The sequence below is a fragment of the Sorex araneus genome, chromosome 2, assembly GCF_027595985.1.
Source record: "Sorex araneus isolate mSorAra2 chromosome 2, mSorAra2.pri, whole genome shotgun sequence".
Taxonomy (NCBI): Eukaryota; Metazoa; Chordata; class Mammalia; order Eulipotyphla; family Soricidae; genus Sorex; species Sorex araneus.
This window is the reverse complement of record NC_073303.1, coordinates 122,426,366-122,444,396: the sequence shown is the minus strand read 5'-3', so window position 1 is coordinate 122,444,396 and position 18,031 is coordinate 122,426,366. Positions and strand designations below refer to the sequence as shown.

The 18,031-nt window shown below is 48.4% G+C and overlaps 1 protein-coding gene across 1 annotated transcript in view; it reads right to left on the bottom strand.

Moving 5' to 3' along the window:
• DPYS (dihydropyrimidinase) overlaps positions 1-16,024 on the bottom strand; it is a 93,534-nt gene extending 77,510 nt beyond the window's left edge. The window contains exon 1 of the mRNA XM_055127953.1: positions 15,721-16,024. Within this exon, the coding sequence (XP_054983928.1) occupies positions 15,721-15,984 (264 nt within the window). The 5' untranslated portion in view covers positions 15,985-16,024. The remainder of the gene's footprint in view (positions 1-15,720) is intronic.
• Between the last annotated feature and the right edge of the window lie 2,007 nt (positions 16,025-18,031).

The window sequence follows — 18,031 nt, the reverse complement described above, 5'->3', positions numbered from 1 at the left end:
GAAAACCTTTGGCCTGTATACTTTAGGTTTTCTCTTTTATTTTTCAGTTTTACTCACTTATCTTGACTTTAAACAGCTGAGTTGTGTTGTTGATAAGTATCTTAATTAACATCTTCATAAAATGATTGTGAGTGGGAATGTCTACCACCTACAAGCTATTCCAGGGAATGATATTACATTATTCTACACAAATAACCAATGACTCTGCCTGAGGCGGGTTTGGAGTCTAAAGAGGCAGGTGCAAAAAAAAAAATTATCTTAAAGTAAATTGAAATAAAGGAAAGAAAGCTAGGCTGCAGAGCTAGCTCCAAGGGCGGCGCGCATGCCTGGCAGGAGGGGTACTGGGTTTGAGTTCAGCTTGAGCACCTTTGGGCCAGTCCGGGGGTACAAACACTGTGGAGTCTGAGCAGCACCAGGCCAGGTATCCCTGAGAGCAAGCCCGGGATCCCTGCTCACTGCTGGGAGCCCCCCACCCAAATAGATGCTGAGAACAGACGGCAAGTAAACGTCTACAACACTGGTAGGGACATTATGGGGATGGCTGTGCATAGCTGTGGGTACCAGGAAAGCCTTAAAGAAAGCATTTTACCTAAAGTGTACAGGCCACTTCGCCCTTTCTTCATGAGTGTATCCCCTTTACTCAAAAGGGTGAAGGTCACCAAGCTCCCTAGAATAGACCCAAGGCGAGATTCTGGAGATTCCAAGGAGGAAAGTGCTCGGGGACTGGGAGCTGGGGTGTAAAGGGACACGCCCCCCTCCCTTCCCGGTGGATTTCTATGACTGAAGTCACAGCCTGAGTGAGCTGCTGGCACACCCTGGGCTGCAGTGTCTAGAGATCACGTCTGCTCTCGGGACCCTGACCCTCGGCATATGGGAAGTGCTGGGATCCAACTCAAGGCCTCCAGCCAGCAAGGCAGGCACTGCTCCACTGAGTCACGCCCTTCCCCTCCTCCTGTTGCCCTCTTTATTGCGGGGGAAGCTCCCAGGCAGTCCAAGGAGTATGGGAGTCACCCCCAGAGATACAGCTAACAGGACTGAAGCTTTGGTGCCCAAGTTTGCCAGTGCCGGGAGCCAGGGCTATACCCAAAGCCTTTGAAAGGCTGAGGCACATCATCCTCCTTCTGATGTTTTTAAGCCACACTCAGTGATGCTCAGGACTTACTCCTGGCTCTGCACTCAGCGATCACTCACAGTGGTGCTCAGGGGACCACATGGGGTACAGGTAATCAAACCTAGATTGACCTAGATTGAGCAAGGAATGCCCTCCCTGCTGTCTATCTATAGCTCCTCAGTGTCCTCTCCTGGGCCTTTCCTCCCATCTCCACAGACCTCTCTGCTCACCTTTGCAACCGCAAGTGGTCACAGATCCCCAAGTACCATTCCAAGGTGCAGAAATGTTCCCTTCTTGGGGCTGGAGCGATAGTACAGTCGGGAGGGCATTTGCCTTCATGTGGCTAACCCAGGTTTGGTTCCCAGCATCCCATATGGTCCCCCTGAGCACCGGAGGACGCCAGGAGTACTTCTTGAGTGCAGATCCAGGAGTAACCCCTGTGCATTGCTAGGTGTGACCCAACACAAAGAAAGAAAGAAAGAAAGAAAGAAAGAAAGAAAGAAAGAAAGAAAGAAAGAAAGAAAGAAAGAAAGAAAGAAAGAAAGAAAGAAAGAAAGAAAGAAAAAATGTTCCCTTTTCTGCCCTGGAAGTGAGGAGCCAGGGTTGTAGATCTGTCACCCCCAATTTGAGCGAGCCCCCTTCCCCATAAAGCATGAAGGAGCTGCTGCTTCCCAAAGGAGCTTCTTCAAAGGCCAGGATGAAGCATTCCACACAAATTTTCTCACTGTATAAATCCCCACTCAGGCTAGAGGCGTACACGTTATTTTCCTATTTCACAACGGAGGACACAAGACCTAGAGGTGTCAAATGGCTCTGAGGTGACACAGCTGGAGATTCCCATCAGCACCATGGAGGAGGTCAACCACAGGCCATCACCCCACTCCCCAGGAACTGCCCCCCCTCCCGTACACCCGTTGATCTTCTGGAATCACAGAGATGGCTCCAGGAGCTGCAGCTCAGGCTTTGCATGGGGAACCCCTGGCATGGGGTCCCTGAGCACACAGTGTGTAGCCTCTTCGAGTCCCCAAACAAGAGAAAAGTAAATGTCGCTCATTATTTAGAAGAGGAAAAATCGTAGAGTATAAATGACATTGAATTTCATACTATTTTTTTTGTTTTTTGTTGAATCACTATGAGATAAACCCTTACAGACATCTGATACTATTCATAACAAGCAATGCAGAATGAATTGTCTAGCATCTACCTGTGGGGTAGGCTTCAGTGGTGGTGGAAAATTTTGAAATAATGGTGGTAGGAAGGTGTAATGGTGGTGGGATTGGTGTTGAAATATTGAATGGAATCAAATGTTGTGGACAACTTTATGAAAATGAAATTTAAAAATGTGAAAAATAAAAATAAAAGAAATGACATTGAGCTAAGCATTTTCCACAAAAGAAAAAAGTGGCCCTAGAAGAGTTCAAGGGTAACTCGCGTGTGTGTGTGTGTGTGTGTGTGTGTGTGTGTGTGTGTGTGTGTGTCTATGGCAAGGGTAACTCTCAAACGGAAGGGTCATGCCCTGAAGCTGATTTGCCCCCCATCTCATCCACAGGAAAATCAACTGACCCAGAAAACTAATTCATTCAATAAGTATTCTCAGCTTATCTTCCTTCCATATTTTCAGTATTGAATTTGCTGGTTGTGTGTGTGTGTGTGTGTGTGTGTGTGTGTGTGTTTTCTGTTTGGGTGTGGTGGTGTGCTGAGTCACACATAGAGGTTTCAGGGCTTATTCCTGACTGTGCTCAGGGGTCATTCCTGGCAGTGTGTGGGGGACCATGCCCGGTGCCAGGGACCAAGCTGGGGCTGGCCAGATTCAAGGCAAATGCCTCACCTGCTCTATTATCTCCCTGGCACCCGGATTGCTCTTAGCTTTCTGAGTCCCTTCACAAGTGTTCCTTGTGAACTACCTGAAATGTGCAGGATGCAGATAGGTACCCGGTGGGGGAGAAGGAACTGGTGAAAGGTGATCTTTCCTTTCATATTTCTAAATGAAACCTGACTGTTTTCTTTGTTTTCTCTGGTGATTATGTTCGCTCCACTTTCATTTGTCAGTTAGCCAAACAAAATGCACTTACCTTGTCTAATCTGGCCTCATAAATCAATTCTTTCTGCTCCTAATTACTTTGGCTGTTCTCCCTTGAAAACCTTCCAATTTATCTAAAATCTGCTTTGTGGGGAGGAGAGCATGTGCTTTCTCAGGACAAATGTGATAGAACATAAATTGAGATAAACTCAAACCAACAGTGAGGTCATGGTATTACATAACGTAGTCCCGTATTTCACCACGTAATTGTCACAGATTTTTATGCCAGCATATTTTTTTTCAGAAAGTATGGCTGCAACCATTAAGTGAAGCTTTTAAAAAATTGTTCCTTTATTGCTTAAAAATAAGTTATTACCAAACTGTCTTCGGTACAACATTAGGATACACAGAATACTCATGAATAAACATTAAAAACATGACCGTGATTATACAGTGAAATATGGGACTTTATATAAGAATGCCTTGGGTTGTAAATTGCTATTGAAAGCATCCCAAGTGTTTTCTGCTAATAGTGTCACTGAATTTTCATTTCTAAGCTCCTCCTGGAGCAGGTGATGAACTGTGTTTCGCTAAAATCAATCACAGGAGCCAGTCAATGCAAGGAAAACAAAAAGAAATCCAATAGTGTGAGTGAGCTTTAGGGAGAAACACACCAGGCAGAATTTCAGCTTTTTCCTAGTCTCTAAGACTTATAAAAATGGGCTTTCTGATCTCCAGGTATGTTCCAGTGAAGGAAGTTCTGCTTTCTCAGGACGTCTTACCTGCATTCCACTCTCCTCTCCCTGTCTCCCCAACTTCGAATCTTCAGAATACTATACTCCACCCAGCAGTGACAACCCTCGAGGTGCCTTGAGGTGCCCTCGTGCTGACCTTGCTTCTTCTCTTCCTTCTGAGGTGGATCACGATGCTACAGTCTCAGAGCTAAGCTGAGATCTTGCCTTTCACTCTACCACGAATGGAGCTAGAGACGGCCAAGCCAAGCTAAAGGAGACAGGAGAAAGACAAACACTGATCTTGCTTGTATGCAGAGGACAGAGAAGCTAAGTCTGGGAACAGACAAAGGCACCTGAGGACGAAGCCTTCGACTCAGACCCCAGGACTGAGACTGTCAGGGTGAAACAGGGAGAAGAGAGAAGTGAAGGCTTCAAGGCTGCAGTGGAGGTGTAGCGGTACCGGAGTGGCGATTTTGGAGTGGAAACACAGACTTTAAAGAGGGGTGAAATTGTGTCCCTACAACACGTACAATCCTGGGGGTGGAGTGATAACACAGTGGATAGGGCATTTACGGCATTTACCTCGAATGCGGTCAAACGGAGATCAATCCTGGCATCAAACATGGTCCCCTGGGTACTGCCAGGAGTTAGCCCTGAGCACAGCACAGAGCCAGGGGTAAGCCCTGAGCACTTCTGGGTGAAGGCCCAAATCAAAACAAAATAAAATGCGCACATACATACACACACACTCACACACACACAGAGTCCTGTAAACTAATGTTATCTCAAATAAAATAAAATGTAATCTCAAAAAATTGGGGGCGGGGGACTGGAGTGACAGTAGAGCAAGTAGGGCACTGGTCTTGCATGTGGTAATCTGGATTCAATTCCCAGCACCTCATATAGTCTCCCCTGATCCTGACAGGAGTGATCCCTGAGTGTAGAGCCAGGAGTATGTCCTGAACACTGCCAGGTGTGGCCTACAAACCAAAACAGCAACCAAAAAAAATGGGACTAGAAAAAGAGAGAGTTGAATGGGCTAGAGCATACAGTTTGTATACAGGAGGCCTGGGTCCAATCCCTGACACTGCATGGTCCCCCAAGCACTGAGCTGGGAGTAGCCTCTGAGCACTGTTGCGCATGGCCTCAAAAGGGGCAGGCTCCCAGTGACAAAACAGATAAGACCTGAGGATGCAAGATCCAGAAAGGTGGAAGCTACAACTTACACACAACATGACTACACGGGCTCCAGGTACAACAGGTAAGGAGCTTGTCTTGTACATGGCTGACCCTGGCACCACCTACAGTCCCCTGAGCACAGTCAGAAACAGCCCTGAGCACTATAAGCTAAATTTCTCCCCCAATACATAAATTAATAAACAACACTGCATTGTGTGTTTGAAAGTCCCCAGGGAGTAGAGGGTCTGGAGCACATGGGTGGTGCTAAAGGGAGTTAATGGTGCACCCAAACTGTCAGTCAACAAAGGATAAAGGGGAGGGGAAGGAGGAAAGGGATGTCAGAACAGAGATGAGATGGGGGCAGGATGGACGGCCATGCAAGGAGGTGGTGTGCAGCAACTTTGTACATCGATACCATAAACTTGAACTGTTGTTAAATCTATTACCTAAACTATAGTAAAAAATACTATAAAAGTTCTCATCATAAGATAAAACATATAATGATGATTTGATTTAAGTGATCATTTCACAATCTATACAAATATCAAATCAATATGTTGGACACCTGAAATAAGTACCCTGTTCTGTATGAATTGTACCTCAATAAAAGTACAATAAAACAAAAGCATTTAAAATTATGTTTTGGCATTGAGTTGGCATAGATTTTATTTTAGTGTTTAAAATTGTATTTAAACACTGATTTAAAAAGTTGTTCATAATACAATTGTTTCAGATATCCAATGCTCCAACACCATCCCACCACCTCCACTAAAGTTCCCAGTTTCCCACCAACACCTCCCACCCAAGTGCCCCCTGAGCTGGCACAAAGTAATTTACTTTATATTGCTTTAAATATGCAACAAAATGGAAAATGGAATTATTTTTTTAAAAAAGATAGCTCAGTAAAATGTATTTGTGAAAATTGTTCTGTCTAGGTAAGATAAAGAGATGGTGATGACAATAATAGCTGGGAATAATCATACTGGACAAAATATGAGGGTTAAAAGTATATTCTGGATAGCCTCTCAACATCAATATTGCAAACGACAATGCCCAAAAGATGTGTGTGTGAGAGAGAGAGAGATAGAGAGAGAGAGAGAGAGAGAGAGAATGAAGAAAAGCAGAAAAGCTCCTGCCATAGATGCAGTCAGGGGGTGGGGGGTAGGGGGTGACAGGAGGGAACCTGGGGACACTAGTGCTGGGAAATGTGCACTGGTGTAGAGATGGGTGTTGGGACACTGTATGACTGAAATCCAATCCTGAACAGCTTTGTAAGGGTCTATCTCACAGTGAGTCAATAAAAAAGTAAAAAGAAAAAGAAAAAGAAAATTGTTCTATCTCACAATGGTGTTCCTAAGTCATTGAGGATTTCCCGACTCGTTGCTCCGAGCTGAGCCATCCATGTCATGCTTGGTGGCTTCTACACATCTTCTTATACTTCCCCATCAGTTTCGCTGTGCTCCTACGAGGCTGTCAGCACTGTGAGATGTGGAGAATGCTGGTGTGGTGGGGCACGGTGAGGTGGGGACTCACCCGCTCCCCTCCCAGGAAAGCTCCAGAGATCTCAGCCACTGGGTGTCTCTTCAAGATTCTTCCAGATTTTTTTTTTTAAAGTAAGCCATAGCCACAATTCTAGGATGCAGGGAGTAGAAACGCTGGCGGAAGCTCGGGTTGAAAAGCAATCTGGATGGCTGTACTGGACGCCCGGGTGAAGGATCTAACACTCTCTGACCAGGCATCTCCCAGGGCGGGGCGAGTGCTCAGCTCACCATCCAAACAGAGCAAAACAGAACGATTCACCAAGTGCCGAGTCACACAGCCCCAGGGTCACACATAAGCAAAGGAAAACAAGATGCAAGCAGGACATGAGATGGGAGGGTGACGCAGGGGCTGGGGAGAAACCTTGGGAGCCAGCAGCACATGCTTTGAACACGCACAGACCCGAGTTGGGGTTCCAGCCCCATAGGGCCCCCCCAAACAAGCAGCATCCCTGAGCACAGGCATTCAATGCACATGCCAGTGGGTCCAGTATCACCAGGAGTGGTCCCAGGTTACCAGAACCCTGCTTAGGAGAACCCCCCCCCAAAAAAAAAAGTGCCTCCACACCCCCCCATCCAAATTGATTTGGAACATCCTGAGTTTGAGAGATTTGTGGGACAGGCAGGGCATGGGATTCTCAGACAGCCAGATACAGAAGTCTGCCGTGGAAGAGAAAGGCCTGGAAAGTTCCAGAATTCAGTCTCACAAAAGTCATATACTCTAAACAACAGTTAAGGGCGTGGGGTCATGTCTTATGACGCGGCAGAGTCCAACAGTAGGGACGACTTAGGAGAAGGACGAAGCGTGTAGCTGCCCTCTCCTGCAAGCCTGGGCTTCAGGATAGGTCATGCACATATTTTCACTCCATTCTTCAATCATTGCCTCCCACTTTTTATTTTTGCATTTTATTTATTTTTTAATTTGCTTTAATGAATCCCTGTGAGATGCACAGCTACAAAGTTGCTCATGATTGGGTTTCAGCCCAACAATGTTCTGACACCCCTCCCTTCACCAGTGCACATTACCCACCACCAAAGTCCCTAGTTTCCCTCCTGCCAGTCCCCCATGCCCCCGATAGCCACCCCATTTAAAAATCTTTCCCTTGGGGCCAGGGAGATAGTACAGCGGGGAGGGCATTTGCCTTGCACATGGCTGACCCAGGTTCTATCCCTGGCATCCCATATGGTTCTCTGAGCACTGCCAGGAGTAATTACTGAGTGCAGAGCCAGGAGTAACCCCTGTGCATCACTGGGTGTGACCCAAAAAGCAAAAAAAGCAAAAAAAAAAAAACCCACCGTGCCAAGGATTAGAACCAGGTTCAGCCACACACAAGACAAGCATCTGACCCACCACCCCCTGTACTATTTCTCTGACCCTCGTTACAATACTTTCACAGTTGATCTAAGCTTGGCTTGGTTTTCCAGAGAAGGAAACACTTGGACACCCCCGAGGGGACAGGACTGGCCCACAGCTTGGAAGCCTAGAGCGTCCAGCGAGCTGTGGAAAGGGGGGTAGGTAGGCAATTGGGTTTTCCAAGCACAGCCTTCTCCAAGGAGAGGAAGCGCTATAAATACTTCTCGAGATGGAAGCTTAATCACAGACTTTCCACTGCCTTATTATAAGCAATCACCTGGATGGCAGTGTACCAAAAGTTCCAGAGAAAAGTAATTTTGAGGACTCTTTGTCCTTTGGAAGAAAGCATTCTGCATGCTTTTACTTTCCTTTTTTTTTGAAAAAAAAGATCCTTCTGCCAGCTATGGAGGCTGCAGTTTTTTCTCCATGATTCTGCCACCTCCATGTGCCGGAGATGTCAGAATAGAAATTTGTATATTTGAAAGTTCTTGGAATTCACTTTTTTTGTTTGATTCGGGGGCACACCTAGCAGTGCTCTGGGCTGACTCCTGACACTCTAGGCTCAGAGGTCACTCCTGACAGGGCTCAGAGGACCATATAGGATGTCATGGATCCAGCCAGGGTTGGCCATGTGCAAGGCAAGTGCCCCACCCACTGTACTATCTCTCCAGTTCCTGGAATTCACTCTTATTTATTATTTATTTATTTAACTAGTTAGTTAGTTAGTTAAAGCAATGATTTCATGTCACTTTATTTTTGGGTCACACCCGGAGATGTACAGGGGTTACTCCTAGCTCTGCACTCAGGAATTACTCCCGGCGGTGCTCGGGGGACCATATGGGATGCTGGGAATCGAACCCAGGTTGGACGCATGCAAGGCAAATGCCTTACTGTGTTATCGCTCCAGCCCCTGGAATTCACTTTTAAACCACAGGGTGAGGGGTGGAGAGAAAACAAGGCCATATCATGTAAGCTTTAATATCTTAGAAGGATTAAAAAAAATTAAGTAAAAAAAAATTGTCCCATCTCATTCATGCTATTGGAAGACCAGTATATCCCTGGAAGTAGGATTTCAGGAAGTATAACCTCATTACCAGCAGGGCCCCCAGAGAGAAAGCTTTTACCTATAACTAAGAAAATCAATTAGAAGTTTTAAAGCAACCTCAGACATCAACTACAGTTACAAACTCGATAACCTTTGGTTGACCTGTATTTCTCCGGGACCCCATTACAATGGGGTGATCCATCAATAGAGGACTGTAAACAGCCTCCCTTCGATTTATCAGGTATCATAAAGGAGCTGCCTGGGGGAGGCAAAAAGCAAACTGCCATTGGTCTAACTTCTGGACTCTGTCATTCTCCTGAAATGATCTATCATTTTTACTTTCTGGCTTGCTGTATTGAAGGGCCCCCATTTAAGTACCCAGGAAGGAGATAAGGCTATAAAAGCAGATAGAGGCACATTCCGAAAATAATCCCAGGCTGGCACGTTCCTCGTCACTCTCTCCCAGAAGGAAAGGACACTGAGTTTCTAAAGGATGACTTGGCTCAATTTTTGAAAACAAAACCCAAGAATAACAACAACAACAACAACAACAACAAGAAAAGACCCACAAAACAGAACAAAACAAAAGAAAACATTGCACATTAGTGAGCCGCTCACTCAGTGCCTACACTTACCGGCTGCCACTCCGACAAACCTAAACACGAACTGGGTTTTCAACAGCCATTTCAGAAGGGAAGAGAGCCCGAGAGCCAAGAGCATGTGATTGATATTAAGCCGATGCCTTAAGTTTTGGTTTTCTTACCAGTCCAAAGCAGACAGGGCACCTGCATTGTGGGAAGGTGGGCAAGGTAATGTACTCCTTAGCACAGTGTCTGGCTAATGCTTGCTATGCTTCCATGCGACTTGGATTCCCCCCGCCCCCCACCCCTCATTCCCCCCTCTAAAAAAAAAAAGTGCAGGAGCTTAGATCATAGGCCTTGCAAACATATGGTCATGAGTTCAAATCCTGGAGTCCCACATGTGTATATTTGGCAACTGTGCTCCCTGCAATCTCTGGCACCACAAGTCATTATCAGCCACACCACACCCAGGTGTAAGTATTAGCAAGAGGGGGGAAAATGTTCAACATGCATTGCAGTGTGGTGGGAGAGCCAGAGCAAGAAGAGCAAGTCCTGGCAAGTACTTGTGTCAGCACCACAGTTGTACATAATGCATGCTGCAGTGGGCCCTGAGGCTGAGTGTGAAAGTGTGACTCAGCAACAACGTAAAAGCACCACGGCCAGGCACAAGTGTGCAGCACCCAGTTGTGGCAACAACAGAAGGGGAAGAGGGCAGGGACTCAAAAAATAATGTTCTCAACTACTGACAGTGTCGATAAGATGCATTTCCAGTTTAATTCCATTTAATTAAATAGGGTGGCCATTTGATTTAGATGATTTGAATAATTTGGTGGATGTAAAGAAACGAAAAATACTAAGCTTGTTTATGCCTCCAGCTTAAGAAATCACCCTTAAGAACAACTAATTACAGCTAAGTAAGCGTTTGCGAATCAGGCATCCTCTAAACAGGGGAATGTCCAGGCCCTGGAGAAGCCAGGGGTCTGGTTCTGGCTCAGGTCAGGACAGACACAGATAATTGACTGCTCACTCCCATCTACCTCTTATTGTCCAGCCTGGAAAAGATGTTCTTTGGGGATGGGGGAGGTTGTCACGCCTGGTGATGCTCAGGGATTACTCCTGGCTCTGCACTCAGGAATTACTCCTGGCGGTGCTCAGGGGACCATACGGGATGCTGGAGATCAAACCTTAGTGGACCCAGTGCAAGACAAATGCCCTCCCCACTGGACTATCTTGCCAGCCCCAGGTGAATGATGTTCTGAATACCCAAATGGTCCTTGGCACAAAAAGAGCTTTCCCACCCCTGCAGCTAGAATCCATCAAGTCTGCTTTGCTTCTGGACTTTTCTCTACAAGTCTTTCTCCTAGCTCCTGTTGGTACAGTGCTACTTACCTTCTGTTTGGTGTTACCCGGTTTGAGTGGTACTTGCTCAAATAAGCTTTGAAATTTCATATGCTTTGGTTCATCTAGTTTTGTAGTGGCTGTGCTTGGGGGATCATATGCAGTGCCTAGGATTGAACCCAGAGATAGCTGGTTCAAGTGCAAATGCCCTGTCCATTGTACTATCTCTCTAGCCCTTGGTTTATCCATCCCTTGGTTTATCTTTTCTTTTTTTTTTTTTAACAGAAACATCTCTCGGAGAGCCCAGCAAGCTACTGAGAGTATCCCGCTGGCACGGCAGAGCCTGGCAAGCTACCCGTGGCATATTCGATATGCCAAAAACAGTAACAACAAGTCTCACAATGGAGACGTTACTGGTGCCGCTCCAACAAATTGATGAACAATGGGACGACAGTGCTTTCAGTGCTTACAATAGAAACATGTCTTATTTTGAGCTTGAATTCCAACAAAGCACATGGATAAAGGAAGTGACATGAATTATATATACTCTTGGAGTATGTACCCTGGTTAATTTTTTAAAAGAACATACAATACAGGCAACATTTAGAAAAGTCTTCTTTGCCCCTATACCAAAAAGCATTTGACCCTCTACCCCAACCCAGAAACCCTACCAACTGCTGCCCTGATAACGATAAAAATTGGAGGAAGGAAGACAGCAGAACTTCATAATGCTCTCTCTTCTTTCAGACTTAGGCCAGTGCTGTTTCATTTTGGGGGTTGGGAGGAAGTTGGGGGCCATACTCCATCATGATCATAGGACCATGTGGTGCCAAAGGTCAAACCAAGCCTCCATAGCAAAGCACGTACTCCAGTCATTTGAGAATCTCTCTGGCCCTCCAGACCAATACTGTAGCAATGCTCCTGATTAGCTACAGTTTCCCACCTGGCTTCCTCCTCTGGATCCCTGTCTCTTGCTGGGGAGCAGCAGCGGTTCTCTGCTGGGATCCAATGGATCCATTTTTGCAGGCTGACGCTGCAGCTACAGCGCTGAATAGTCTTTACAAACATCCATCTTAGGGGCTGGAGAGCTAGTACAGGGGGAAGACGCTTGCTGTGTGTGTGGCCCCACCGGGTTGAGTCCCTGGGTACCCTGAGCATGTCAGTAGCGATCCCTGAGTAGCGCTGCGTGAGGTTTTGGAACTAATACTTGTCTGTGAATTTGTAGCTGTTCGCTAATCTTTGACCAAATAGCTCTGACCAGGCTTTTTTTTGGTTAAGGTCCCAAGCTTGGGCTGGAGAGACAGTTACAGAGGTTAAGATGCCTCTCTTGTACTCTGACCCTGCTTTGAATCCCTGGCACCGCCCCAGAGCATTGCCAGGAGTGATCCCTGAGCACAGAGAGAGGAGTCAGTCAGTCAGTCCTGAGCAGAGCTGGGTGTGGCTCCTGAAACAAACAAAAAGATTCCCAGCTCCAAGGGGGAAACAAAGAAACAAACAAACTTAGGGTTAACAACCATGATGTATAGAAACGTCCAGAGAGGCCAGAGTGGTAATAAAGTGGGTAAGGCGCTTGCCATGCTGGGTTTGATTGTGTGCCTGGCTGGGAGTGATCCCCGAGTGCAGAGCCAGGAGTGAACCTTGAGCACAGCTGAGTGTAGCCCAAAAAGAAAAAGGGGAGGGGCGGGGGAAGGGAAGATAAGAAAAAAGAAATGCCCAGAAAACCAGCTGGTGGATAAATCCTTTACACGCTGACAACAGGCTCTGAGGTGCCCCAAAGGTCTGCCTTCTCGGGACGGAATTTAAAAATTTCCCCCAGTGAGGAGGAATCCAGACGGGCTGTGGGAACAGAAGCACCGTGTCCAGGAGCCTGGAGGCAAGCACGCGGGCCTAGAGAAAGCCCCCCCTCCACCCCACCCCCCTGCAGCCCTCCTCCTTTCCTTGGCAGCTTCCTGGGGAACCCTGGGGAGAGAAAAGGAACCGACAGCTGTTGAGTGAAGAGCAATGCTGGGGGGTGCTGGCAACAGATGGTCAGGAGCAGTGGCACCCCCACCTGGCAGGCGGGGGGAGGTGGCAAAGATACACCCTGCTCTCTGCAGAGCACTTGTTAGGAATGAGCCTCTACAGGAAGTGTTTCTCTCCGGGCCCCCTTTGGGGTAAAGCATTGACTCTAAGGGAAATAGATTTGTTTTTTTTCTAGATTCAGGTTATGGAAGGAGGATGGGGAGAACCAGCTGAGGCACCCTGGGTAGAAAAAGTTCAAAGAACCTGGCCTGAGGCTTGCAGCTGGGAGGGTGTGCCCCTCCCCTCCCCAATGCTGCCTGGAGGCAGGAGAAATAGAACAGCCAGTACGGAACTCGCCCTATGTGAGGCAGACCCACCTTCGATCCCCCCACACCCCATATGGTTCCCCAAGCCTTGCCAGGAGTGATCCCTGAATGCAGCGCCAGGAGGCAGCCCTGAGCCCACCTGGGGTAGCACCTCTCCCCCGCCCCCCCCTTCAAATATAAAGATAATGATTTGTCCTACAAAAGACTTTGGCCACTGCCCTAATGATAAGAGTAGGTAATCAGTAGCTAACGGAAAGTGCTCCAATTCCGAGAGATTGCCCCAGCCCTCTCTCTCTGGGTTAAAATCTTTCTGAAAATTGTTAAACACAGACCAAACACTGCTTGGAGAGGCAGCCCAGACTGTACCTGGTCTAAAGAGTCTGACTGTGGGGCCACAGAGGTAGCTCAGTGGGCAGGAAAGCAAGCTGTCGAGTTTCCCAGACAGTGAGGGTGAGGGTCTCCAGGAAATTGCACACATCTCCATGCGAAGTGATCAGGTCTGCTTTCACTGCAAAAAACTTTTTTTTTCTTTCGGGTTTTGGGCCTCACTCCAGTGCTGCTCAGAGATTACCCTGGTGGGGCTCGGGGGACCATATAGGGTGCCATGGATTGACCATATATGGTGCAAGGCAAGCACCCTGCTGGCTGTACTATCTCTCTAGTCCCCTACAAAGAGCATCCTTACTCAACCGGTGCTTCCTTACTCCAGGTGCTCTCTGAGCCTCCAAGAGGGGCAGGCAGGGCCTTCCAGAGCAGCTCTTTAACTGGCCCTTCTTGCAACGTGGCCACTTCATCTCTGGATCTGGTTTACAGGTGACCTGGGTTTACAAGACCTACAGATGTCTTGCATCCCGCAGGCCTTTTGGAGCCATCTGATTTTCCTTCCCCATTAGAAAGACTGCTGGTGCTCCAGCAGCAAAAGCCAGAAGCTGCTAGGGAGAGATAGTGCAGGGCAGGGTGCTCCCTTTGCATGCAGCCAACAGGGGCTCCATCCCCTGCTCTGAGTCTACCAGAACTGATCCCTAAGTACACGCCCCAAGGGTAAGCCTTGAGCACTGCTGGTGTGGCCCTTGCCCCCAAAACAAACAAACAAACAAACAACAGAGAGTGTATGGAGCAGGTTGCTGGAAGCAGTGGCACGGTGCCTTGGGAGGGCTGGGAGACTTCTGGGATAAGTCTCTGGGAAATCCTCCACAAGGATTTTTTTTTCCTTTTTGCTGGAAGGTAGAAGCAGAGGTGCCCACAGCATCCTTTAAGTTTAAACAGTGACTCTTGGCTGAATAGATTTTTCTTAGATTTAGGCTGCAAAATTCTGTTAGAACAGGCTAAAGTTCTCAGGGGGCTGTGAGGCTTGCAGTTGGGTGTGCGTGGGCACCTGGTGGGGGGCAGTGCGGGAAAGCTGGGACTTTGCAGTCTACTGGCTCTGAGTGGGCCAGAGTGAATCTTAAGACACTTTTCCTCTGATAAGGACCCCAGGCCTTTGGCTGGACATTATTGGCCAGTGGAGTCCAGCCCTTCCTCACCCCTAGCCGGCCTGCTCTTCCTCACCATAATAAAACACACACACACACACACACACACACACACACACACACACACACGATATTTCTCTGCCATTTTCTTTACATGCAACATATGTTCAATGTATGATCCTTCGTCAGGGGGCTCACCATTCTCCCAGAGAACGAGCTGGAGTTTCCCAACCATTATTGGACTAAGCATGAACTGTAACTCACTGTCTCTGCTGGGTAGCAAAACAGACCCGCTCCCTCTTTATTTTGTTTCTTCTTTTGTTATTTGGGTCACATTCACGACTGTGCTCAGGGCTTACTCCTGGCTCTGTGCTCAGGAACAGCCCCTGGAAGTCACTCCTTGAGGACTATATGGTGCGCCAGGGATCAACCTAGGTGGTCAGTGCACAAGGCAACCTACTCAGTATACCGTCTCTTCAGGACCAAATGCTTTTTTCTTTTTCTTTTTTGGGGTCACACCTGATAGTGCTCAGGGCTTATTCCTTCCTGGCGCTGTACTCAGGGGTCACTCCCGGTGGTTCTCGGGGACCACCTAGGATGCTGGGGATTGCACCCAGGTGACAGCGGTTAAAGCAAACACCTCACCCGCTTGCTGTACTATCCTGCCCGCAGGCCCCTCTTTGCCTGGGCATTTTCAGAGAGCACCAGAGCGAGGCACTTGTGGATTTGCACAGAACCAACGGGAACAGAGTGGACCGGGCCTAAAGAAATGGGAGTCAAGTTGCCTGCAACTTGTCGAATGGCCCCCAAAGAGGGTAGAGGGCGGCTGCTTTCCACTCAGCTGGCTGGACAGATGCCCGCCCCAGAGAAGGAGCACAGAAGCAAGCACAATGATCATCCCGAAGCCCAGCTGTGCCCCAGCTCGCGGGGTCCCTACCCCACCGCGCACAGGTGCGCGGCGGGGTGGGGGTGTGGGGGAGACCGAGGGCCCGGGCAGGGCTGCGCGGAGGCGCGCGGGTACCTTGGTGCCCTGATGGAAGTCGTCGACCGAGCGCGTGCCCATGAAGGGGAACTGCATGTGCGTGTGCGTGTCGATGCCGCCGGGCAGCACCAGCTTGCCGCGGGCGTCCAGGACCCGCAGCCCCGCGGGCGCGCTCCCCGGCGGCAGCAGGTCGCGGCCCAGCGCCCGCACCACGCCGTCCTCCACCAGCACGTCGGCCACCTGCGACAGGTCATCGTTGACCACGCGGCCCCCGCGGATCAGGAGCCGGGACGGCGCTGCCATGGCCAGGGGCGCGCGGCAGGGACGAACTCCGGCGGCACCGGGCGAGCGCGCGCGCGGACGGGAGGACGGGCGGACGGACGGACGGACGGACAGGCGGCGAGTCCCGGGCCCCGGAGCCCCGCGCCGGGTTAAATAGCGGCTGCGGCTCCACCCCAGCGCGCGCGGGCGGGCCAGGGCGGGCCCCTGACGCCTGAGCCCGCTGCACCCGCACGGTCCCCCCGACGCCGCCCAAAGGTCCAGGCTGAGCTCTGGGAGATGCACATCTCTGACTGTATACAGCTACCTAGCCTCTTGGCTATAACTCAGATTTTTCTTTTTTTGCTGTGATTTTTTTCCCTGTCCTGTTTAATTTTTAGATTACATTTTAATTTTTTATCCTGTTTATTATAACTCAGGTTTCTTGGCTCTGGTTTTATTTTACTAGAGCACCGTGATTGACAAAGTTATTCATCGTTGAGTTTTAGACATACAATATTGCAGCATTGATCCCACCACCAGTGTCAACTTCCCTCCACCAGGGTCCCCAGGTTCCCTTCCCATAGCCCAGCCCACCGCTCTGCCTGTTTTCTTGACACGCACCTTTCAAAGTTCGGTTGTTCAAGTTTGGGTCTCTTGGTTTCATAGTGTTCACTCTGTGGTTTGGATCTTTGGCTCCATCCTTCCGTAACACCACCTGTGTTACGGATATGGCTCCCATATCCTGCCCTGTTGCTTCTCATCTGTCTCTTCTCCCCCTCCCCTCCACGCTTTCTTTCCTTCCCATCTCTATACTCTGGGGCCACGGTTGATCAGGACATCTCCCTTTAAAACACTACACCCCTCATCCAGTTATCTCACATATAAGTGAGATCATCTTGTGTTTATCTTTCTTCTGGCTTACTTCATTTAACATGTTATCTTCCAGTTCCATACATGTTACTGCAAATTGTATGCTTTCATCATTCCTTACAGCTGTATGATATTCTGTTGTGTAAATATACCACTTCTTTGTGACCTACTTATCTGTTGTTGGACATCTAGGTTGATTCCAAATCTTAGCTACTGTACTGAGTGCAACAATGAATAAAAGTTTGCATGTGTCTTTTTAAATGGATGTTTTTCTGTTCTGGGGATACCCAAAAGTGGAATTTCTGAGCCATATGGAAGCTGAGTTCTGAGTTTACTGAGTACCCTCCATCCTGTTTTCCAGAGGTTGGACCAGAAAACATTCCCACCAGCAGTGGAAGGAGGAATGGGGTTTTCCATGAGAGACATCCCAGAAGGGTGTTTCTGTCCCAAACAGAGCAAGGGAGGAAGGAGGGAAGGGGACACTGACCCTGAAAGGGAAATCTTAGCCCTCCCCTGACCCTTGGTTTGGATTTGGTCTGGTTTCTTTCTAAATATGCCTTTAACTAGCGCTGGTGTGATAGTACAGTGGGTGGGTGCTTGCCTTGCATGTAGCTGACACTGGCTGCGTCCCATGACTGAGAATCACTGCATCACTTACTGAGCATCTACTAGAGTTGTCAGCACAGAGGAAAGAGGAAGGTGAGAGAGAACTTCTGTCTTTAAAAAGATGAAAAGCACACTGGCCTTCAAGGAGCCTAGCCAATGCGATGCCACACAGCCATACTTCAACATATAGCAATCTAGGAAACTTACCTTTGAAGGAGGCAAAGGAGAAGAAATGGAGGGTTTAGCCGAGGAGAAGGAAGTTCACAGAGGTATTGGGAACTGAATGGAGAGAATCGGATAGAGAACTGGAAAGGGAATCGAAGTGCGGGGGTGGGAGGAGGGGCAGACAAAATGGGGACAGGCATGGTTAACAGGTTGCACTGGAAGAGAGGGTGAGCAGATGTGAAGTCCCCCCCTATTTTTTCTTTCTTCTTTTTTTATTAAATTTTTGGGTCACACCCAGTGATGCACAGGGGTTACTACAAATTACTCCTGGTGGTACTTGGGCGTCCAAATGGGATGCTGGGAATCAAACCCGGGTTGGCCGAGTGTATGCCCAACCCGCTGTACTATGGCTCCAGCCCCCCCTCTCCCACTTTCTTAAGAAAAGAGG